At 46.3% G+C, this 23,855-nt stretch overlaps 1 protein-coding gene across 12 annotated transcripts in view; it reads left to right on the top strand.

Moving 5' to 3' along the window:
- LOC127009196 (single-stranded DNA-binding protein 3-like) overlaps nt 1–23,855 on the top strand; it is a 229,248-nt gene that overhangs the window by 101,546 nt on the left and 103,847 nt on the right. For 8 of the 12 annotated variants that reach the window (XM_050882036.1, XM_050882030.1, XM_050882035.1 and 5 more), the window contains exons 5-6: nt 4,306–4,323; nt 5,676–5,717. In XM_050882036.1, coding sequence (XP_050737993.1) covers nt 4,306–4,323; nt 5,676–5,717 — 60 coding nt within the window. The remainder of the gene's footprint in view (nt 1–4,305; nt 4,324–5,675; nt 5,718–23,855) is intronic. The other 4 variants (XM_050882037.1, XM_050882038.1, XM_050882031.1 and 1 more) reach the window with 1 other exon arrangement.

Below are 23,855 nucleotides of genomic sequence, written 5' to 3'. Positions count from 1 at the left end.
TCAAACGTCACCCTTGAGAGTTTTATTGTGACTGACTGACTCTCTCTCTCTCTCTCTCTCTCTCTCTCTCTCTCTCTCTCTCTCTCTCTCTCTCGTATTTTCACACGTTCAGTCGTAGTTAATGTCGCGTGTCACTGATAAACGCCTACCCCCCCCCTACCCCCCCCTACCCCCTTCCTCCCTCGTGGCCTCCGTCGTTACAGCTCCGTCTTGCCACTTATTGTAACAGTAACCCGAGAGTCTTCCGGTTTGTAATTTATCAAGCTCTGTGACTGGGGGGGGGGGGGGGGGGGGGGAGGGGGGGCGAGACGTGTGGCTAGGAGTCATTTGTCACCACGGCATTATGTATCGACAAGTGTGGGCGCGACCTTGAGGCGGGAGGAGGTGAGCAGGTGGGAGGGAGCTCGGCCACACCGCCTTGCCCACCAGAGTCTTGTTTACATCACTCAGCTGATCCGTGTTGCCCACTCGCGCGCCGCCAATAAGTCGCCTCGTCCACAACTAAATACCTGCCGCACGCCGGGCTGTGGTTGCGTGCGCTACATGTGCCTCTTAGTCGGCTTATCTGCGGCTGTTGGCGGCGGTGTCAGCGGCCGCGTGGTCGGTGTGCGGGACTCGGGAGGCATTCCAGGTGTTGTCAGTTAATTGCACACCTGTCAACTCATATGTTCACTTTATCACTTGGTTGTCAAGTCATTTGTTCGGTTTAATTCTTAGTTGTCAAGTAATGTGTTGAGGCCAACATGTGCGTCCTTATCTCCTCTTGAGTAGTTCGTTTATTTCTTAAGTCTTCAGCTCCTCCCCCCTCCGCCCACCCCATTACCCAGACGCCGGAGCCAGCATCACCCACCTGCAGGCTTCGCTCTTGATCTCTATTAAGCTCCAAATGGCTCGCGCTGATCCATGTCCAATATTTAATGTTATCGTTTACCTCGGAGGCACAGCCAGTCAGGAGTTAAATCCCCCGGAACACGCGACCTCCACACCCCAACAAGACACCCAGCCGTGTGTGTGTGTGTGTGTGTGTGTGTGTGTGTGTGTGTGTGTGTGTGTGTGTGTGTGTGTGTGTGTATGTCGCTGGTTAGTTTAGCAGATTAAGACACGCTGCGTAAATAACAATGGAGCGGCGGGGTGCTTCCAGCGGCCGTTCATCCACATCAGCTGGTGTGTGTGTGTGTGTGTGTGTGTGTGTGTGTGTGTGTGTCGTGATGCAACCCTTGAGTTATGATGAGAGTGAAAGTCGACTCCCGGCAGCACCAAACCCGGACCTGCAGCCGTCTGCAGGGGGTCTGGGCTCCTCGGTGACGTCATGCACGAGCCTGCACGGACGCTGATGGGAGTGTCGTGCTGGGCGACCAATCACTCCTCGGGAATATTAATCGGAGCTTCAACCTGCCTCGCCGCGCCTCGGCCTCGATGACGAATACACAATGTAACGAGGCAGCAGGCACCTCCCCGAGGGCCACGTGTGGACAAAAGAGTAGTGATGGCCGTCGTCTGGGCCTTATCACCATTTACTCGACGTAAGACGCCGCCGCGCACCAGCCGCCCGTCAGCTGCAACACAGTAACTGTATGGCCTGACCGGCAATTTGTTTAGAGGAAGGAGCAGTGTCTTGTGTGGATAACGGCTCACACAACCTACACCAACATCCTTGATAACCGACAGCTGCACTCAGTCTCGTGGAATTATTTCAGGAAGTCCTCGCGAATGAAGTGCTTCTTAGGTTTGTTCACGCCTCAGAATTGTTACAAAACTGTAATTACGGGATACGGACATCATTCGCAGTACTTGGCAACCACTGCTGTGACAATTAGCCCCAGAGAGTGGTCCCTAGGACGTGGTGTGTGTGTGTGTGTGTGTCATATGTTTTGCGTTTAGGAGAGTAAATTGGGCATTAGCACAGCACTGCCATTAGTTTCGAAAGAGTTCAACATTTGGCGTGACGAACGCTATCCTGGCATGTGGTCTGCCTCCTCGTCTCTGCCCGAACCACACTTTGAACAAGACGGACATGATTGGTGCTGGTTACTTAAAACTTTCATCCGCAGACTATCACCATAAGACCATCGTTGTTTTGAAAAGTAAATTACCTGCAATCATACAAGCATCCTTAGTCGTAAAATTTTTGACACAATCACGACCCTCTGCAAAGTCGTCCTTCAAAGGGTCGTCTGCTTTTGGCCGCGACGCTTGCCACGTGGAACCCTTGATTCATCTTGGGGGAAATAGAGATCTTCCATGTTGAGGCGGTAACGCCCAACGCTGGCTCATCAGCAACGAACGCTTTACAAACATTCATTCATTTGTCTCGAGCAAATGCTATTTCTTTTTTTTTATGAGCAAATCTGCCGTGGGTCGTGAATTTCGCCTCGCCTCGGCGTGTGTTCCGTGATGAAGATTGTCTCATCGCTTCCGCTACATCAATAAATTACTGAAGTCTCATGCAGGTGAATTAATATTATCCTGGCCCGAGGCTTTGCTCACTAATCAAGGGGTCGAATAATCCTGTAAGTAAAAGGGCAATAAGAGCGTCATGTATGCGTCTCGCGGGAAGGGACTTGTGTGTGTGTGTGTGTGTGTGTGTATGTGTGTGGGCGTGTGCGTGTATGTGTGTGTGTGTGTGTGTGTGTGTGTGTGTGTGTGTGTGTACAGACACGGGGCTGCCAGTAGGAATAGAAATGGGAATAGTGGCAGATTTACAGCAGCAGCAGCAGCAGTAGAATCATTAAGTCGATCAAAAGCCCATATCTGTTGAAAGGTAACTTTACATAGCCATATATTTAGTGATTATGTTTTCTGTTATACCAGTGAAGAATTCAGGTGATTGCTGTAACGTAACATTGTTTATTTATTCATACGTTATTTGAAGGTGAAGTAAGAACACTAACGTGTCGTCCCTCACCACACTTTGCCGGACTCTCCAGGCGCAGCCCAACACAAGTACACCTGCTTAGTTACTCGCTTTAAACCATGATCTGAGGTGCCAGTTTCACCACCATGGCTACTCTTGCGTTTTCAAGATTCTCACAATCTCAGTAATATGTTTTACTTAGAGCGGGCGGGAAAAACAAATAGTTGGTAGAGTACAAAATGTTGGCATGACTTGTGACGTGTGAGCAAACCTCCTTCCTTCCTTTAGTCAGTGTCCGTCAAAGAGCCTCAGGGGATGCACTCAAGCTTCATCCAGTGACCTGAAATGTATTTCATAAATTCATGTGAATTAAATTGTAACATTTACCTTGTTCAACACAGGAACCTTCAAGTTTTCATTATAACATGAAGAGAATTGTTGAAGGCTTCTGTCTAGACTCTAACCGTTAGAGTCTAGACAGAAGCCTTCAACAGTTCTTTTCATGTTACAATGAAAACTTGAAGGTTCCTGTGTTGAACAAGACAAATGTTACACTTTAATTCACATAATAACAGCAATAATCCTGAGCCGCTACTGTTTGTGCTGATAATGTATCGGTCGAGATCCAAAGCGGATACGTCAGGCTAACGGTCAGGCCAACGTGCCCTCTGGATCTTTACCGATACAATATCAGCACTAACAGTAGCGACTCAGGATTATTGCTGTTATTATTGTTTTTATTATTACTATTATTATTACTATTATTATTACTATTATTATTATTATTATTATTATTATTACTATTGTTATTATTATTATCATCACCATCATCATCATTATATCTACTACTATAATTACTATTACTACTGTTACTGTTGCTTCTACTGCTGCCACCACCACCAGTCCAAAAGAGTAGCACATTAGCACAAGTGTCCTTGGCCTGTGATGTCACTTCACCGTTTCGTACATGAAAAAAAATGTCACATAAATATGTTTATTTATCTAATAGAGGTCTTATTTATTTATTTACTTATTTGCTTATTGTATGTAATTCGTATAATGATTTTTATGGATATTGGTAAAAAAAAAAAAAAGGCTTATTTCCCGGTGGTAGGTTTTTTTTTTATGTGCAAGTGTCGACGGTGGGCAGTTTTTTTTTTTTTTTTAATATGTTCCTTAAAGTTTTAAAATGTATGCATAAAACATTGTTCTAAAATGTTGAGTCAGGCTGTGACAGACTCGTCACCGAGTTGGAGCAGCGCCGCGTCCACACTGCATTTAGATGGACGGTTAGGAAGTGTCTCATGTGTCTCTTGTTGTAATTATTCACCACATAACATTTTCAAGTGTTCACTGTGTTAAGGTTCGCCTTGTATTTTTTTATATTTTCTATTTATTTATTTTTGAATTGCCTTTAATGGTTCTTTTTTTTCTTTCAAACTATCAAACAGCCTCGGCGGGACCCAATGGTACGTTGACGTTTGTTGTCCTTTGTATTAGCTTTTGTTACTTTGAAGAATTACGAGACAAGTTTGGTGGGCGGAGGTCCGGGTGACAGACAGTACTGGACTGACGCAGCACTTTACCCACACTGCACACTATTTGTATTATAACTTCGGCAGGCGTTGTGTGACCACAGAGTGCTGCAGGGGCGGACCGGACCGCCCGGTCACCAAACAAAGCATCAGTTGGTTCTTTTCATTGTGCTGGAGAGCGAGTCGGCGCCGCCCACTGACTCAGCCCAGCGTTCGCCTTCACCGTCACCAAACATATTCTCCCCCACACGATGTTAAAGGCTTTGATGTGGCGTCACCGCCTTGCCTGCCGCCGACAGATGGCGGTCAGGGGGCCGCTCATTGTCAAACACGCCTTTGCCTGGCCCAACATGGCTGTCCTCACCATTACAAGACGTTCACCGAGGAACGCTTTTTATTAACGTTCTCTTTAGGGCTGTACTTATTCTTGCTGTCTAAGAGTGAAGGGAGTCGCTGGTACTGAACACTAAGAAGGCTTGTTGCTTGGCCACGGTGGACGATATTAACATCCTCTTTAGGGTTGTACTTGTTCTTGCTGCCTAAAAGTAAAAGGAGTCACTGCTACTGAAATGAACACGCAAGGCGACCGAGGTCCTGCAGTGAGGGCCAGAGGGACGCTCGCTCCCCGGCCACTGGGGCATGGGCGGCGGAGGGTTCTCATGGAGGGGCAAGATCTGGAGATCTTATTCTCCGATATCAAATACTTTGTTTGATTGGCATGGAGGGAAGGTGTTCAGAGGAAGGACTTGCGGCGATTTCACACAGGGTGGTAGAGGGGTATGCGGGGGTGTGAGGAGAGGGTCAGGGCGCGCCCAGGGAGGGGGGGGGCTAGCGATACGTCTCCTTAGGTAAATGTCATGAGAAATGTCACGCCCTATTAATCGCCTGAATCTTTCACGAGCATTTCTTACTTATTTACTGATCATCTTGCTCTGCTAAAGGTCACACGCTTCTCAAAAAAATACTCTGAAAAAACACTTAAGGTTCCTCAGCTTTGTGTGTTTGTATACATGTATAAACATTATGTAATCTTGACGATAATATATATATATATATATATATATATATATATATATATATATATATATATATATATATATATATATATATATATATATATATATATATATATATATATATATATATATATATATATATATATATATATATATATATATATATATATATATATATATATATATATATATATATATATACTGTATTTGTAATTATCATAGTCGTTCAATAATTATTTTCATCTAACATTTCTTTCTGTTTCTTTTCAGGGATTTGTAAATTCAGGTTACAGCGTCAACGGTATCGCTCACGTAAGTACCAACTTTAGTTGTTTTTGTGTGCGTGCGTGTGTGCGCGCGTGCCTGCCCCATGTTTCAAGAGGAGTGACGCCCCACCAGCGGCGCCTCGCATGGGCGTCGTGGCCAGCAGCAGCCGTTCCTGTCTTCGTGATTAATGATAAAGCTGGTGTGACTGTTCTGAATTGTCTGATGGTGGAGCAGCATGTTGAACGCCGCTGCTTCTTTGTTGACACTGAACAGAGCACAGAAGGATGCATATTTACTTGTACACATGTTGGAATGCGTGTCATGTATGTTGCGGGGGGCTGGAGGGCGAGGAGGCAAAAATACAGCTGAGGGCGGGGGAGGTGCTGAAGGCCACCCAGACCAGGAAGAGGAAACATTGGTCTCCTGAATAATTTTTGACAACTACCCAGAAGTAGATTCGGGTCAACTTTACCCTCGGTTGTTGAAGAAAAATGACAGCATTTTCCTTGAACTTATTGTCGTTTGTGTAGAGACTGTCGCAGGAGAACCTTTTTTTAACATATATTCTGACAGATATATAGTGTCAATTTCTACCTCTGTATACATGGAGGGTGCATTACCGCAAGAGAAGGGAAGACGGCCCATAAGAAAGGTCTGGTCAAGGGGTAAATAAGCGACAGAAACAGCTCGGAAATCAATGACAGACAAGTCGTGACAGACGCAAAGGTGAACAACAAACAAAGGTGAGGAGGGAAGAAAGGAGTTAGGCTTAGACGAAGGTTGTGGATACAGGAATGATAATATTAATGTACTTTGCAGGAGGGAGTAGAAAAGCAGCAGTGGGTGTTACGTATAGTTGAGATTGATACGAAGAGCGAGAACAATAGTCTTGAACAGTGCTAGGGATTAGTAGGAAATAGATAAGGTTGGAAGTAAGATAAGAGAGGAGGAGGAGAGAGAAGTGAAAAGAAATAGGTAGAACATTTGAGATCGCAGTGAAAGATAGAAGGAAAGAGAGGCTACACGCAGTCCACCCCATCTCTCTCTCTCTCTCTCTCTCTCTCTCTCTCTCTCTCTCTCTCTCTCTCTCTCTCTCTCTCTCTCTCTCTCTCATATTTCACGTTTTCCTTCAGTATATATAATTTTTTTTTTGTTTCCTTGTCACGAAATACTGTTCTTTACACAATCGTTCCCATTCTCTCTCTCTCTCTCTCTCTCTCTCTCTCTCTCTCTCTCTCTCTCTCTCTCTCTCTCTCTCTCTCTCTCATATTTTACGTTTTCCTTCAGTATAAATGTTTTTTTTTCTTCTTTGTCACGAAATTATTTACACAATCGTCCCCATTTCTCTCTCTCTCTCTCTCTCTCTCTCTCTCTCTCTCTCTCTCTCTCTCTCTCTCTCTCTCTCTCTCTCTCTCTCTCTCTCTCTCGTCGAGGTGTACCCTGCCTCCTCACGTCTCCTCCGTCGCTGGTTCTGACAGGTTCTTGTTGACGCTGATTTATGTCTCCGCTCCTGTAGTACTTTCAGTCCTTGCTCATAATACCTCCTCGGCAAGGGTCCGCCATAACTGTTGAATTAGTTGGCCAGTGTCCGCCTGTATTCCCCTCACATTAATCCTCCTCCTCCTCTTCCTCCTCCTCCTCTTTGTTGTTGGGAGTCAAAGGTTCGGCATTACTTGAAGTTGTCCGTTTTCGCGCCTCTCGCCTTGTCATGTTCCCTCCGATATATTGCCTCCCTCCCCCGCGCGTGTGTATACGTAAAGGGTTTCTCGCGGGGCCGCACTCAGCGCTGCGGGTCACGGCGGGGCGGTGTTGGTGTGTCTGGGTGTTGCTTTATGGCGGGCCTCCTGCCGCCCCGCGCCCACCCTCCTCTGTCTGCGGCGAGGATAGATATTTGGGAAAAAGTAACCCAGGCAACCTTGACAAATCCTAGACGTGTTATTAGAGAGAGAGAGAGAGAGAGAGAGAGAGAGAGAGAGGCCTTGAGTATCTTGTGAATTAGGACGTTGGGACAGGTAAGAGACGGCGGGTATGGGCCGGGGTGCACCCATCAAACAACTCCCACTCCGCCATTGACCATTGTTACGATCCCCCCCACCCCCCGGGGCTGGTCGCGTCGCCCCGCTGTATGGTATTAACGGTATTTAAATTTCCGGCTTGTCGCGAGGGTCACGCTGTGGGCACCGCGGCCGACGACGTGTCGTGGCGGTGGCGGTGACCTTGAAGGACATGCGGGGAATACATCCTGCAAGGGCGTCATTGAGGCTGCTGGTGTGCAGTACACGGCCGGCGGCGAGACGTCAGCGGTCAGAAGACGACACTGCGGCGACCTGCGGGAGACGTGGCAGCGCGGGGCGGGCAGCTGACTGGCTGGCTGGCGGCTGGTTGGCCTTGCCCGGTGCGCACTTCGCATACAGATCACCGCGATGTGGACCGACCATCTTGGTGGTACATTAATTATGCGATCGCCCTGTGATCGCCCGCTGCCTTCCATTTATTCACGACTGGCAGGCGTGTGTGGCGCGGGGCAGGCGTGGGCACGGGCAGGCAGGGACAGCCTTACCGCCGCCCCAGTGACGCCTCGCCGCGCCTCACCTCCAACCCCGCCACAATAAATTGGCGCCCAGAGTAGCAATTCACCCCCTGCCCCCCTCCCCTGCCCTCCGCCGCCCGGCCACCCACCCTCCGGCGTACCTGAGGGTGGCCGCCCGCCTTGCCTGCCCCGCCTCAGTCCAACACCCGAAGACTGACTCCCACGCCGCCCACTGTGTGTGTGTGTGTGTGTGTGTGTGTGTGATCGTTTGTTAGCTATTCGAGGATGTCATTCATGAAATTAATTCTGTAAGTCGACCTGTGGATGCATATTGGGTGTGCATCTTCGCGGTGATCATTCGTTACTCGTCGGTGACAACGCGACATCTTGATCTGCAACAGCGTGTATGTGACCTTTGTCGCTGTCTTCCCTGGGCTGATGATGATGATGGCATTATTATTATTAGATATATTTTTATTGAAGTCATCGACGCTGCGCGCCTCGCTACTCCTCCACATGTTAGTCCTCAGATAACCTATTTTTGGGTGCTGTCTGTGTGAGAGAAAGAAAGAGAAATGTTCATTATGCATTCTTCACGTGTATTTCCCCCACACTTTTTCTCTAGTAAGTAATAATACTCGCCAGACCATTTTTGTCCGTGAACCTCCCCGCACCAAAGTGTTGTAGAGGAGGGACGGTAACCGGTTTGGGAGGAAAATGGCCAGTGAAATTATACAATGCCGAGCCGAGAGAGAGAGAGAGAGAATTACCACACTCCCCATACTTTTCTTTTCTTTAGCATTCATGGTATTTACTTTATGTGGTATTAACGTGTTCGAGAGAGAGAGAGAGAGAGAGAGAGAATTACCAACACTCCTTCCCCCCATACTTTTCTTTTTCTTTAGCATTCATGAAGGTATTTACTTTATGTGGTATTAACGTGTTCGAGAGAGAGAGAGAGAGAGAGAGAGAGAGAGAGAGAGAGAGAGTTGCACGATATGCGCCAAAATATATGCACGTCAGGTGATAGGTCTGCAATTTATGACGACTGTAATAGGCTGTGGATAACTAAATGCTTTAAAAATATATATATCCGTACCTAAATAAGACGTACTTGATCAGCCTCAGTTATAATGTCCCGCTGATATGCTAAGTGGTGAGGTGATAACGTCCATGATGAGACTACTCCAAGTCTTTCCATCTCGACAGCTTGTATATCAACCAGTGGCTCTTTTACTCATGATTCAGTCACAACACTTCAATAGGCGCCCGAGTGGCCTGCGTCTAAACCTCCTCCTCCTCCTCCTCCTCCTCCTCCTCCTGTCAGGCAGTCCAGGACGTGTCAGGGCAACTTACATGTCACTCAGCGTGTTTTTTTATTCCTAGTTCAGACAAAACACTTCAAGAGGTGGGGCATTGGGGCTGCGTCTGGCCTCAAGTAACCTTCACATCCTCCTTCCTGCATGTCAGTCCCGGGTGTGTCTGAACCACGAGAGGCAGGAAAGTGAAGGGGAGAACAGAGGTGAGCAGAACAAGCAGGGGAGGGAAGAAGAAAGAGCAGAACAGAACAGAACAGATCAGAGAAGAGAGAAAGACAGGGCAGAGCAAGGTTAGGGGCGCTTCTAGGCTTGAACGTTTAAAAGAAATAGAAAAATAAATAAATAAACAAAAAGCAATACGTAAAATAATAATAAAAAAACAGAAGATAAGAAAATAAAGAAAAGAACCTAAAAAAAACACTTGTGATAGGAAGAAAAAATTAATAAAAAGCATAAAAAGAGATCAGAAAATAAAGGAAAGCCATAAAGAACAAAAGCTAAATGACTAATAAAACATAAAAAAAGAAAGAAAGAAAAAAGACCCAACATCGTACAGCTGCCTCGCCATCGGTCGGTCATTCACGAACTCGCCCGCGCCGGCAGGATCTTGTTGGCATAAATATATTAAGCTTATTAGATCGTCTCGTGGGTTATTGATGCCGCTAATTGCCCGCCATGAATATTGAAAGACTTGACTCGTCGGGATTAATGTATTCATGACCCGAGGTGGGCTTGAATCGCGTACTTGTTGTGTGGTCTGATTTGCGCGCCGGCCCGTCCGCCTGCATCCGCTCAGTTCAGCCACGCCGCGGGAGACGAGGCGAGTTTTAAAATGTGTTCCTGTCTGTCTGTATCTGCCCTCACCACCATCATCTCCACATATCATCACCACCATCATCACCGCTGCCTATCATAATCACCACCACCTTCACCACACCACCGCCTATCATAATCACCATCAACTTCACCATATTTTTTCCACTAGCAGCATCACCACCATCACCACAACCAAACCATTAACCCCACCTACCACTGCCACCTTTGCCATCACTATCAACAACAACAACAATTACCACCACCATCATTACTACTACTACTATCTGCTACATCCACCACCACCTCAAACAACAACAACACCGCCGTCGCCGCCGCCGCCGCCACGCCTCGACCTTGCCATGAGAGCTCTCCGGAGGTCGGCGCACTAATGGCGGTGTCGATTGCAACTTGGTTCATATATCCACATCACGCGTGCTGGCCCCGTCTCTCCTCCTGCCTGCTTGTCTTGCTGCTTACACGCTCAACGGGATCGATTCATCATCAGCCACTTTACCTCGGAAGGGGAAGAGTTGTGGAGGAAGTTAGCGTACCTTAGTTTTTATCTCTAAATTCCCGGGTAATGGAGTTTTGATGGCTTGTAGCTAATCCTGTTTGTGTGTTCGTTACTTACTGGCTAAACGGGACTGATTCATTCATTGGGAGTCACGTTTACGACATAATTAGGAAGTTTGTGAACGTGTATTATTCTCTAACGATGAAGTTTTGGGGATCTCCAGTGTGTGTGTGTGTGTGTGTGTGTGTGTGTGTGTGTTTACTGATGTGTTTCTAGGCGACGCATTAGCTTAACCCGGTAGCTGCGGGGATCATGTTTCTTAAAGGCCTCTCTAAGCGAATTAATGAGAAAAAAATATCACTCACGCAAACCATTTCATAATATATATCAACGCATTTGTGATCATTTAATGCACCATCTATTTTGGGGGGGTTTATGCCATGGCAAAAATTTGGCCCGTCGCTGGTACACGGTAAAGACACAAATTTGGCCAGTCGCTGCTACCGGGTTAACGGAAGTGGTCCCTGTCGGCCTTATATATTTTGAAGAGTATGACATCTTTACAAAGCTTCTGTTCTTTTTTTATCCTATTCTATTATTTCTCGTATTCTATAGTATTCGGTGGTGAAGTGTATGTTATCGTTAGTCAGTGTAGTGTGTGTGCTGATGTGTGTAGATATGTTACGCACGTGCTAAATGGGAGAGATTCACTGTCAGTCTTGTATACTCTGGAGAGGAGAGGAAGACAGACTCACCAAGAAGTTTGTGTACCCTTGGCCCTTTTTCGTCTGTATTCCTTGGTGGTGGGAGGGTTTTATGATCCGTTGTCGGTATGTGCGTACTGGTGTGTGTTTAGAGTTATTGTGTGCACCCTGAACAGGATTGTCAGCCTTATCTGCCCTGAGGAAGACGACGTATACCTTTTGTGTAGCTTTTTATATTATTGTTCTTTGGTGCTAAGGTATGTATGATCAGCGAGTGGAGTAATCAGTCGTTTGTTTTGATATCTATTGTCGTACTCTTGGGGCTGTTTGACGGATGGGTGACGGCTGTCGTGTCAGAAGTGATGATTTTGACGGAGGGTGAAGTAACCGCGGTACCTACAACACACACACACACACACACACACAGAAACATCGGCAACACCAGCAGCCACACACACACACCACCGCTGGCAACTGCTTACACACAGGTAAACCTATGCAGTGTTGCCAACTCGCGCCTGTCGCCTCAACAGGATGTGTGCGGGTCATGTGGGGTGAACCTACTCCTGACCTTGACTGAGGCGGAGGTCAGAGGGCTGGGGAGGGGGAGGGGGAGAGGGACAGAAGGAGTAGCAAGAGAAGGCGGAGGAGGGGGTAAGAATGGGTATGGATAATGGGCAAGAAAAAAAGGTGGCTGGCAATCAAAAATAAAAGATGGGCATGGTTCGAGAGGGGAAAAAAATGTCGGTAAGTGATGGGACGTTTAGAATGGAATAAAGATGAGGAATAGGAAGGAGGGGGTGAAGGAGAGAGAAAGAGAGAGTGGAATGGCGGAATAAAAAGTGAGAAGTGGTGAGAAAGGCCATAACAGTGCAGAAGGATGATGCTGTGGAATGGAGAGGAGGAGGAGGAGGTGGAGGAGGTGGATTGCGAAGATGGTGCGTTCGAAATGGAGGAAGATATCACAGCGAAAGACAGAGAAAAAGTAAGAGAGAGAGAGAGAGAGAGAGAGAGAGAGAGAGAGAGAGAGAGAGAGAGAGAGAGAGAGAGCGACTTAGGAAAATGAACCAAGAACAAAACGTAGGTAAAATGAATTAAGAGAGAGAGAGAGAGCGCGCGTTTTTGTCGTCTCCGTGTTTGCCCCTTCGATGTTCTTTGTTCACATTTTCTGTTTCTTGTTCAGCGGGCGTCTTTACCTCTCGCTCCTTCTTCTGTTTGCTCTCTCATCCCGCTCCTCTGTTCCCCCCACCTGTGCAGTGACTCTGAACTGTTTGCTCTTGTTTTCATCTCCTGGTTCTTGCGCGTCTCGGCTCCTCAGGTTGGCATTGTTAAACGCTTCCACCTCCCACATCAACTACTTCCAAGGACCAAAAAGGAGATCAACTGAATTTTAACGACTGTGTTTTTAGGTTCATGGTATAGAAGAAGGGTCAGTCTACCACCAGGGTCATAAAACTACCCAAGGAAATGACCCAAACTCTCATGAAAGCCTCGTCAAATATGTGAGATTGGGCAAAAGAATGTTTAAAAATATAGGTTGGTGTTGTCAGATGCTCCCACCCCTCACACCAACTAATTCCAGAGGCCAAAAAGAAGGTTAATCGAGTTCTAATGAGTGTTCTTTTAGGTTCACGGTACAGACGAAGGTTCAGACTACCACCAGGGTCATAAAAATACCCCTGGCAATGCCCTACACTCCCACGAAAGACTAGTAAACTCGAGTTCTAATGAGTGTTCTTTTAGGTTCACGGTACAGAAGAAGGCTCAGACTACCACCAGGGTCATAAAAGTACCCCTGGAAATGCCCTAAACTCCCACGAAAGACTAGTAAACTCGAGTTCTAATGAGTGTTCTTTTAGGTTCACGGTACAGAAGAAGGCTCAGACTACCACCAGGGTCATAAAAGTACCCCTGGAAATACCCTAAACTCCCACGAAAGACTAGTAAACTCGAGTTCTAATGAGTGTTCTTTTAGGTTCACGATACAGAAGGCTCAGACTACCACCAGGGTCATAAAAGTACCCCTGGAAATGCCCTAAACTCCCACGAAAGACTAGTAAAATCGAGTTCTAATGAGTGTTCTTTTAGGTTCACGGTACAGAAGAAGGCTCAGACTACCACCAGGGTCATAAAAGTACCCCTGGAAATGCCCTAAACTCCCACGAAAGACTAGTAAACTCGAGTTCTAATGAGTGTTCTTTTAGGTTCACCGTACAGAAGAAGGCTCAGACTACCACCGGGGTCATAAAAGTACCCCTGGAAATGCCCTAGTAAACTCGAGTTCTAATGTGTGTTCTTTTAGGTTCACCGTACAGAAGAAGGCTCAGACTACCACCGGGGTCATAAAAGTACCCCTGGAAATACCCTAAACTCCCACGAAAGACTAGTAAACTCGAGTTCTAATGAGTGTTCTTTTAGGTTCACGGTACAGAAGAAGGCTCAGACTACCACCAGGGTCATAAAAGTACCCCTGGAAATGCGCTACACTCCCACGAAAGACTAGTAAATAGCGTGTTCTTGGGTGGAGAAATGTTTATAAATATGGCCCTCAGCTCCTTTACAGTTTCCAGACCGCTGCCTCTTCTCATTTTCCATATCATAGTGTTTATTTCGCCTGCCGTGTGACAAGTGTGGGGGGTTTTCTTGGGTCTCTGTACTACTACTTTACGTGTTTTTTCTTTCATGGTTTTCAACTTTTTTCCTTTTTTTTGGTTAATCTTTTTTTTCTTCTGTGGGTTCGTTTTGCTCTTTGTTCCATGTGGTGGGGGGGGGGGGGTCTGTTTCTTTATCTAGGGTCCCGTTTTCTCATTTTCGCGGGTCTTTTTTTTTTTTCCGTATGTGTGAACTTTGAACTTCTGTCTTGGGTGGTGTCTGTCTTATGTCCATGTTGCTCCTTTTTCTTGTACCTTTTTTTTTTCTCCCCCTGTATCCTGTTCTTCAATTCTTAATCACGCTCCTGTTCACTTCCCGCTATAGTGTGTGGAATAGCCTACTTCTGTATTGGTTAGTATTAGTAAGAACAACACATACAAAGACATTACTACTTTTTCTACTACTACTACTACTACAAAAAACTCAAATTCAAAAGCTTCCTAAATCTTCTTACTTCCATAATACGTTAGTTTCTGCTCGTTACTGCATGTTTGTCTGCTTATATGTTTGTTTCGAGTGTCATGTGTGTGTGTGTGTGTGTGTGTGTGTGTGTGTGTGTGTGTGTGTATCTCAAGTACCCGTCGCGTCAGTTCGTTGTGTGTAGCGCCTGGCATGTGTTACTGAGTGTGTTCGTGTGTGTGTGTGTGTGTCCCTGTAGTTGGTCTGGTAAATTTGTTCATGTAGGTTTGTTGTTCAGTCCAGTTTATTAATTGCAATGTTCTGCCTGTTCATTGTTGTTGCCTGTTCTCCCTCCAGTTGGGTAGCCGATATTTGCAGCCCGATTACAGTTTTCGGTTGTGTAATGTGCATGAGTTGGTAGTTTGGGTGTAGTAGTAGCAGTAGTAGTAGTAGTAGTAGTAGTGATGGTGGTAGTGGTGGTAGTAGTAGTATTTGCTGTAGTGATGGTGGAAGTAATAGATGTAATGGTAGTGGTCGTAGTAAAAGTTGTAGTAGTAGTAGTAGTGGTGGTGATGGTGGTAGTCGTGTTAGTAGTAGTAGTAGTAGTAGTAGTAACCGTAGTAGTATAGTAGATTGAATTGTTCTGGTGATGTACGTTTCCTTGATATATGTAGTGGTAGTAGTAGTAGTAGTAGTAGTAGCAATATTAGTAGTAGATTGAGTTGTTCTGGAGATGTACATTTCCTGATATATGTAGTAGTAGTAGTAGTAGAAGTAGAAGTAGTAGCAGCAATAGTAGTAGTAGAGTTGTTCTGGCCATGTACATTTCCTTTGTTGTAAAAAAAAATAGCAGTAGTAGTAGTTGTTGTTGTCGTTGTTGTATGTCTTGATTGTTGTTTTTTGCTTTCCCTGTTTTTGCTGGCGCTGTTAGTGGTGGCAATACAGCCTGGCCTTGACTTTTACCAGAGTTTCTTGCTTTCCCCGGTGTTTTTATTTTCCTGTTTCAAAACTTCTCGGGATTCTCTCTTTCCTTCCACATTTTCTCCTCTCCCGCCTCACCTGTCCATCCCCTCATTAATCTTCATTCACCCCAATCTTCCCTTCTTCCTTTCTTCTTCTTCCTTTCTTTCTTTTCTTCGTGTAGTCTGTCTCTGTGAACCATATTTCTCCCGGTGCCCATTATTTTTTTTTTTCATTCTTTATTCCTTTTTTTTCCGTTTCTCACCTTGTCTGTTTCCCTTCCCATATCTGTCCATTTCCATTTTTTTCTTTCCTTCATTCTCACTGCCTTGTTTTCTTTCTTTTCTTCCATTCTTAATATTTTTTTCCTTCTCGTGGTGTTTTCCTCGTCTCATTTCTCCCGTTATTCTCTTTGTTTTCTTCATTTTCCTCCTTATTCTCCTTTCATTTCTTCCTTTACTGCGCTTCATATACATTTTTTATTTGTGTTTTTCTTTCGTTTTCCTTTTTTTGTTTAATTTTTTTTTTTTTTTTTTTTTTTTTTTTTTTTTTTTTTTTTTTCCTCCGTCCACTTCCCATTTTTGTTTTGTTTTCTTCTCTGTCTCATTTTCTTATTTCACTTGTTTTGTTTAATCTTATATTTCTCCTCCTCGTTACCTTTCTTCCATTCTCTTTTCTCTCTCTCCTTTCTTCCTCCTCCGTTCCCCTTCTCACAGTGTCCGTTTTTTCTCTCTCTTCCTCCCTTTTCTCCTTCTTTCTTTCTTTTTTTTTAATCTGTTTTTCCTCCTTTTTTATCCTACTTCCTCCATCCTTCATTTGTTTTCTCTCTTGGTTCTTCCGGTTCCCATCTCTCTCTCTCTCTCTCTCTCTCTCTCTCTCTCTCTCTCTCTCTCTCTCTCTCTCTCTCTCTCTTATTGTTCGTCTCCCTGTTTTCTTTCTCCATATTCACTTTTTTTTTTTCTTTATTTCATTCCTTATATATTTTTTTGATTGTTTATTTTTCCATATTTTCCTCCGTTGTGTTTTCTCTTCCATTCTTCATTTTCTTCTTTATTTTTCTTCTTTTGTTTTCCTTCGTCCTCCTTCCCATATCTTTCCTAATGTTCATGTACCGTGATTTTTTCCTTCATTCTTTCTTCTTATCCTCCTTATTTCCTTTCTTACTTCACTCTTTTTATCCTTTTGTTTTCCTTCTCTTCTTCATTTTCCTTCTTTGTTCCTCAGTCCCCCTTCCCATATCTCTCCTAGTGTTCATGTACCGTGATTTTTTCCTTCATTCTTTCTTCGTATCCTCCTTATTTCCTTTCTTACTTCACTCTTTTTATTCTTTTGTTTTCCTTCTCTTCTTCATTTTCCTTCTTTCTTCCTCAGTCCCCCTTCCCATATCTCTCCTAGTGTCCATTTCCCGTTTTTTGTTTTCATCTTTCCATTCTTCGTCCTTTTTCCAGCGCGTCCTCGCCTCCTTCTCTCTCCCCATCATGTATGTGTTTTTTCGCTCGTAAGGGGAGAGCGAGGAGGGGGAAGAAGAGAAGAAGAGATGAGGGAGAAAACTGACACAAGAAAATGGAGGATGCTGGGTAAAGGAGGTGACGAGATGACGAAGGAAAAGGAAAAAGAAAGAAAAGAAGAATAAACAAAACGTGAAATATATGCGTCAATGAGAAGGGGTGACTAGGGAAAAGTGTGATTACAGGAAAAGAAGGGAAAAAAAGGGGAAAAAAAAGGATTAAACAAGTATAGGGTAAAAATGAGAGAGAGAGAGAGAGAGAGAGAGAGAGAGAGAGAGAGAGAGTACATACGGAAAAGTGTGATTACAGGAAAAGGAGGGGAAAAAAAGAAAAAAAAAGGATTAAACAAGTATAGGGTAAAAATGAGAGAGAGAGAGAGAGAGAGAGAGAGAGAGAGAGAGAGAGAGAGAGAGAGAGAGAGAGAAAAGTGTGATTACAGGAAAAGGAGGGAAAAAAAAAACGATAAAACAAGTGTAGGGTAAAAATGAGAGAGAGAGAGAGAGAGAGAGAGAGAGAGAGAGAGAGAGAGAGAGAGAAGAAGAAGAAGAAAGAGGAGGATGTTAAACTCGTGCTGGACCCTACTTCTGCCTCCTCCTCCTCTTCCTTCTCCTCCTCCTCCTTCTCCTCCTCCTCCTCCTCCTGGTTACGTTGCTCGTCTCCGTGGTGACCGGGTGGACTCCGTAGGGGTGAGGGGGGGTGGGGGGGCAGGGGGGAATCAGCCACCCCCCTCCCTGCCTCCCTGCCTGTCTGTCCTTCCCTTCGTCACCTCCTCTTGCAGGGTGTTGAGGCATCTTTAAGGAGCCTTTGTAGGGAGGAGATGCCGAAGGGGAGAGAGAGAGAGAGAGAGAGAGAGAGAGAGAGAGAGAGAGAGAGAGACTGTGCTATGTTTTTTTCCCATTTTCCTTTTCTTATTTTTCGTTTTCTCTTGGATTTCTTTTTTTTTTTTTATATATTGAGAGACAGAGAGAGAGAGCGCTACGTTTTTTCCCATTTTCCTTTTCTTAATTTTCGTTTTCTCTTGGATTTCCTTTTTTTTTTTTTTCATTTATATATTGAGAGAGAGAGAGAGAGAGAGAGAGAGAGAGAGCGTTACGTTTTTTCCCATTTTCCTTTTCTTATTTTCGTTTTCTCTTGAACTTTCTATATATATTTTTTTTGTTTCGTTTGTGTTTATTTGTTTTTATGTTTTTATTTAAGTTTTAGGAAGGTTTACCAGAGAGAGAGAGAGAGAGTGGGCGTGATTTTTTTCCTTCATTCTTTTCTCTCTTTTTCTGTGTCTGAATTCAGTGATCATTTTGTATTTCTCTCTTTCTCTTCGCGTGTTTACGGCGATGATGTTGATGTTCCGCGTTTTCTCCTCTTTTTTCTCTCTTTCCTCCTCTCTCTCCCCGGCGTGTTGTGTTTGCCTGGCCTGTTTGCCGCCGCCGAGGTGGTGTTGTGTGGTGCGGCGCGTGGGTCGTGGTGGTGGTGGTGGTGGTTGTGTGTTTGTGTGGTGATGGAAGATGTTGACGGGTGTGTTCTTGAGTGTATCGATTTTCTTGGCTCGCATTATTATTATTATTATTATTATTATTATTATTGTTGTTGTTGTTGTTGTTGTTATGGAGTGTCCCGTTGATTTGGGATTTGTTTGGAGGTGATGTGGATTAGATTTGTGTGGTGGTGGTTAGTGTTGTTGTTGTTGTTGTTTGTGGTGGTGGTGATCGTGTTGTTGTTGTTGGTGGCGTTGGTGGTGGTCGTGGTCGTGTTGGTGGTGGTGGTGGTGGTGGTCGTGTTGTTGTTGTTGGTGGTGGTGGTGGTGGTGATCGTGTTGTTGTTGGTGGTGGCGGTGGTGGTGGTCGTGTTGTTGTTGTTGTTGGTGGTGGTGGTGGTGGTGGTGGTGGCGGCGGCGTTGCATGTTCGGTATAAATGCATCGGTAATATAAAGTGAGCAAATGAGAGACGCCACACAGTTTTGTTGACATTCACTCCTTTCTCTAAAAACATTTCCTCGTTCTGATAAATTACCCGACCGATCAACCTGTAATTTTGCCTTTCAATTTCTCCCGATTATTTTCTCTCGCTTTTTTTTCTGCGGAGTCGAGTCTCAGTATGATTGCAAAAGCGTTTCCCTGAGCCGCGTGTATTGTAATGCTTTGTTCTTTATCTTCTTTGTGTGTGCGCGCCGTATGCTGGCGGGGCTCTGTCATTAAAGCCTCTTGTCGTGACTCCGTAGCGGAATATTGACTTAGAAACACAAGGTACACATGCGCAAAGCCAGTACTATTTAGTGGATATTTAATGTTCTGTTTTGTTGTCGTACATGCTGGGATGTTTTGTCAAAGCCTCTTAGCGTGACGGGGTGGCAGCAGAGTACTGACTGCGGAAAACAAGACGCACACACCTAAACGCAGTACTCTTAAGTGGGTATTAAAATTAACCGGAGACAGCTTGGGGCAGCCGCTCTCTTAAGTTCTAAAAGGGGAATACTCGGCCACCCTCGTCCCTGAACCGGCGGTGGTGGTGTACTTTTTGCGCCTGGGTTCGGTTCCCTGTGGCGGCGGCAGGCTGAGGGAATCATCGTGGGGCCCCGTCACTTGCCCCCACCACAGCGGCGCCGCGATGTCTTCCTTCCATTCAGCGTGGGGTTGGGGGAGGGGGGAATGGAGTGGATGGCGCGATGACGGATTGCCGCTCCTCAATCTTTGATCTTGGGTCTGTCGCGCGCTTGTGTGACCGTGGACCAGCAAACCCTCTGATCTCCGCAATTATCACGTGTTTGTCCCGAGTTGCGTCGATGCGCTTGTGATGAATAACAACAATTTTATCTTAATCTGCAGTTTGGCTTCGCCCGTCATGGCATGGATGTGCTTTCCCTCTTTGGCGAGTCTGGGCGTGGTTTTGTGGTGTTGGTGGGAAGGAGAGAGCGGAACGGGAGAAACAAAAAGGGAGCTCTCGAACCTGTCTATTCTGGGCCTCAGGTTAACGGGGAATAAGTGTCGCGTGGATATTTTGGGCGTGAGGGGGAGTGCGTGTGTGTGTGTCCTGCGACAGAACGAGGTTACGGGAGAAGGGGCGTGGCTAGAGGGGAAGGGAAGAGGCGAGGACTGGCGTGTTTGTGGTGGCAGCGAGGGGGAACTTATGTGTTTCTACGAAGGGACGGCCCTGAGGAATGTGTTGATACGGGAGGAAAGGGGGCGGTGTTGTGCACTGATTGAGGAGGAAAGACAGGGACGATGTTTTGATGGAAGAGAAAAGTAGGAGGCTGGAAAAGGATATTGGTGAAGGAAAAGGCGTAAAATAGGGGATAGGAAAAGAGGAGAGGGTCGTGAGCGTTAGAGTAGGCGACGATCTTGCGTACTGATTGGGGAGGAAAGACAGGGGATGATATAAAGGAGGAGAGAAGTAGGAAGCTGGAAAAGGCTATAGGAGAGAGAAAGGGGCGTTAAGTATGGGATGAGAATGCATAAAAAGAGTAGAGGGCGTTAGAGAGGGAGACGGTGAGGTGTGATTGGGAAGGAAAGACTGCAAGGGTGTTCTGATGGAGAAGTAGGAAGCGGGAAAAGGCTATAGGAGAGAGAAAGGGGCGTTAAGTATGGGATGGGAAGAGAGGATAGTAGAAGAGGGCAGTGGGCGGCAGAGAGGGAGGCGTCGAAGTGTTGTGATTGGTGAGGAAAGACTGCAAGGGTGTTCTGATGGAGAAGTAGGAAGCGGGAAAAGGCTATAGGAGAGAGAAAGCGGCGTTAAGTATGGGATGGGAAGAGAGGATAGTAGAAGAGGGCAGTGGGCGGCGGAGAGGGAGGCGTCGAAGTGTTGTGATTGGTGAGGAAAGACTGCAAGGGTGTTTTTGAGGAGGCGGCGCGAAGTAGGCAGGAGCTGGAAAGAGTCTGGGAGGGTGTGGGCGACAGATATTTTTACCGCTGGTGTTAAGGACTTCCCCTTCCTGCCACCTCCCTGTGCTCGGCTCCTTCCTGCCTTCATCCCCTTTCCTAGAACATGTCATCTATATTTCTATCGCCCCGAAGACACTTATCTCCTCCTCTTCCTCCTTTCTCTTCTTGAATACATATCTCCCTCATTTCCCCTCTCCTACCCTCTTTCCTAGAACACACCATCTCCCTTGATTTCCCCTCTTCTCCTCTAATACCATCACCCCAAAGACACATCTCCCCTTTCTTCCTCTCCCCCTTTTCTAGAACACATATCTCCCCTATTTCCTCTCCCACCCTCTTTCCTAGAACACACCATCTCCCTTGATTTCCCCTCTTCTCCCTCCTCTAATACCATCATCCCAAAGACACATCTCCCCTTTCTTCCTCTCCCTCTTCTAGAACACATATCTCCCCTATTTCCCGTTTCCTGTACCCTCTTTCCTAGAACACACCATCTCCCTTGATTTCCCCTCTTCTCCCTCCTCTATTACCATCACCCCAAAGACACATCTCCCCTTTCTTCCTCTCCCCCTTTTCTAGAACACATATCTCCCCTATTTCCTCTCCCACCCTCTTTCCTAGAACACACCATCTCCCTTGATTTCCCCTCTTCTCCCTCCTCTAAAACCATCACGGCAAAGACACTTATCTCCCCTGTTTCCTCTCCCTTTTCTAGCTCACATCTCTCCCTTATTTCCCCCTTCCTTCCTCCTCCATTATCATCATAGGGAACACTCGTTTACCTCGTCTCCTCCCTCCTCGGCCAGGCCTTCCTCCGTTCCCTTCCCTTCCGACATCAGCGGGCCCAAAACGTTCCACTCAAGCTAAGGTGCCGGTAGAACGTTGGTTGGGTCTGTGTTTATGTGGTGCCAAGTGCTGTTATAGTGGGTGCTCTCTGTCTGTGTGTCGGTCGGTCTCTCTCTCTCTCACGTGGTAAAGTGAGCTGAGGCATCAAATCGCGTGGTTCGGTCTTGCACAGAGGCGAGCGTGGATCCCAAGAGGCGGCAGGTGATCTGGTTTACGGTAATGATTTGCGATAAGCCAGCCAGCCCCTCACCCCCCCACCCCACCCCACCCCCACCCCACCGACAGCATCTTCAGGGGTGCGGGAGGCTGAGTGTGTTACCTTCTGTGGTGCTGTTTAAAGAGGCTTATAATTCCGAGATACATTGTAGCCCCCCCGGGTTGTCTGGTCTGACTAGTTAATTTTCTGAAGGAGTTGACTGGTTTTTCTTCGTTATGCTATAAGTGCTGCCCGGGTGGAGTGCAGATGTGGGTCGTCTTCTTTTTGCCAGGGTTTGCATCGTGAGGATTGCTGTGACCACTTAACCGGTTCGGCGGATCAGGAGGGAAATTCTTTATGCCATAATCTGTGCCTGGAAAAGAGCACATTTTTGCGGCCTGGCGCGCTGCTCCATCTTGCTCAAAATGTGTCATGCTGCCGGAACTGCCTCATGATTTTTAGGACGAAAGTTTATGGCGAGGATAAGCTCCCCGGGGCAATATTTTGTGGCCGGCACGACCTCCAGATTAGGCCCCGCTGGATTTGGGGCCGCGCGGTGTAATTATTGAAGGGTCTGCTGTACAAGACGCGTTGCAGATTGGTCGTCGCTCAGTCATCAGGGCCGTCACAGTCTTCTCTGCCATCGGTACAACACTGAGGTTGGTATTATAAGACACCTTCACTTCTAACATCAACTATTTCTAGAGGTCAAAGAGGGGGTCAAATGGGTTGTAATGAGTGTTTCCTTAGGTTCACTGTACAGAGGAAGGGTCAGACTACCACCAGGGTCATAAAACTACCCCTGGAAATGCACACAACTCCTACGACAGCCCTGCCAAATATATAAACTTGGGCGACGAAATGTTTTAAAATACGACCCTGAATATTAACGATCCTCATTCATTCCTCTGAGGACAGCCCGTACTGGGAGGCCTTCAGAATACCAAGTTCCTGCACGGAGTTGACAAGAAATAACGGATCGTCGTGCTCCTTTGTATAAGACGTAAGAATTTAATGTGCTCCTTTTGCGTGTATACATGTATTTGATGAAGCGCGCGCACACACACACACACACACACACACACACACACACACACACACACACACACACACACACACAGTTTATATATTATAACCCCAGATCATGGCTATCCTCTCATATTTCCCTAAACAAAAAGTAGATTAAGTGAGCTCATTAATTCTTGTCATTACATTCATTATTTAGAATTATGTCGTACCTTCATAATTCCTTCCCCTAATCATTAGAATTTGTAGCGATATTTAGCTCTAAAGTTATTAAACTTATATTCTGGGTGACCTTGGACGTTCGGGTCTCCGTGTTAGTTAAAATGATTATTCAGAGTTATTTACCACGCGGCGGAGACACGCCACGGAGCGGGGGTAAAGGGGGGGGGGGGAGCCCCTTTTTTGTGAGTGCCTGACATTGCACCTAGCAACTACTCCACTTTGTGTGTGTGTGTGTGTGTGTGTGTGTGTGTGTGTGTGTGTGTGTGTGTGTGTGTGTGTGTGTGTGTGTGTGTGTGTGTGTGGTGATCACCGCACTCCCGTTACTATAATTACTGTGTAGGGAGTCTGCGGCAGACCCACCCTGGGGCTGGGACGGGGCTGGGCGGGGCTGCATTGACAAAAGGGGGGGAGGTGCAGGGTGCAGCTCGGGTAAGAAGTGTGTTGGGGGAGGAGGATGGCGGCGGTGAAGGGCATCGTGGCTGGGCGGGGCGGCAGGTAGCTCACGCCGCGGCTGGTCGGCAGGAGGAAGGAACGTAGACTGAGGTAATGACGCGGGTGGTGTGGAAGAGAGGAGGCGGGGGTGGCTTTTGGCTTACGGGGACTGCCATGCTTACTGTGC

The sequence above is a fragment of the Eriocheir sinensis genome, chromosome 40 (assembly GCF_024679095.1).
Source record: "Eriocheir sinensis breed Jianghai 21 chromosome 40, ASM2467909v1, whole genome shotgun sequence".
NCBI classification, from domain to species: Eukaryota; Metazoa; Arthropoda; class Malacostraca; order Decapoda; family Varunidae; genus Eriocheir; species Eriocheir sinensis.
The sequence above is the reverse complement of the archived record's forward strand: the minus strand, read 5'-3'. Positions and strand labels throughout refer to the sequence as shown.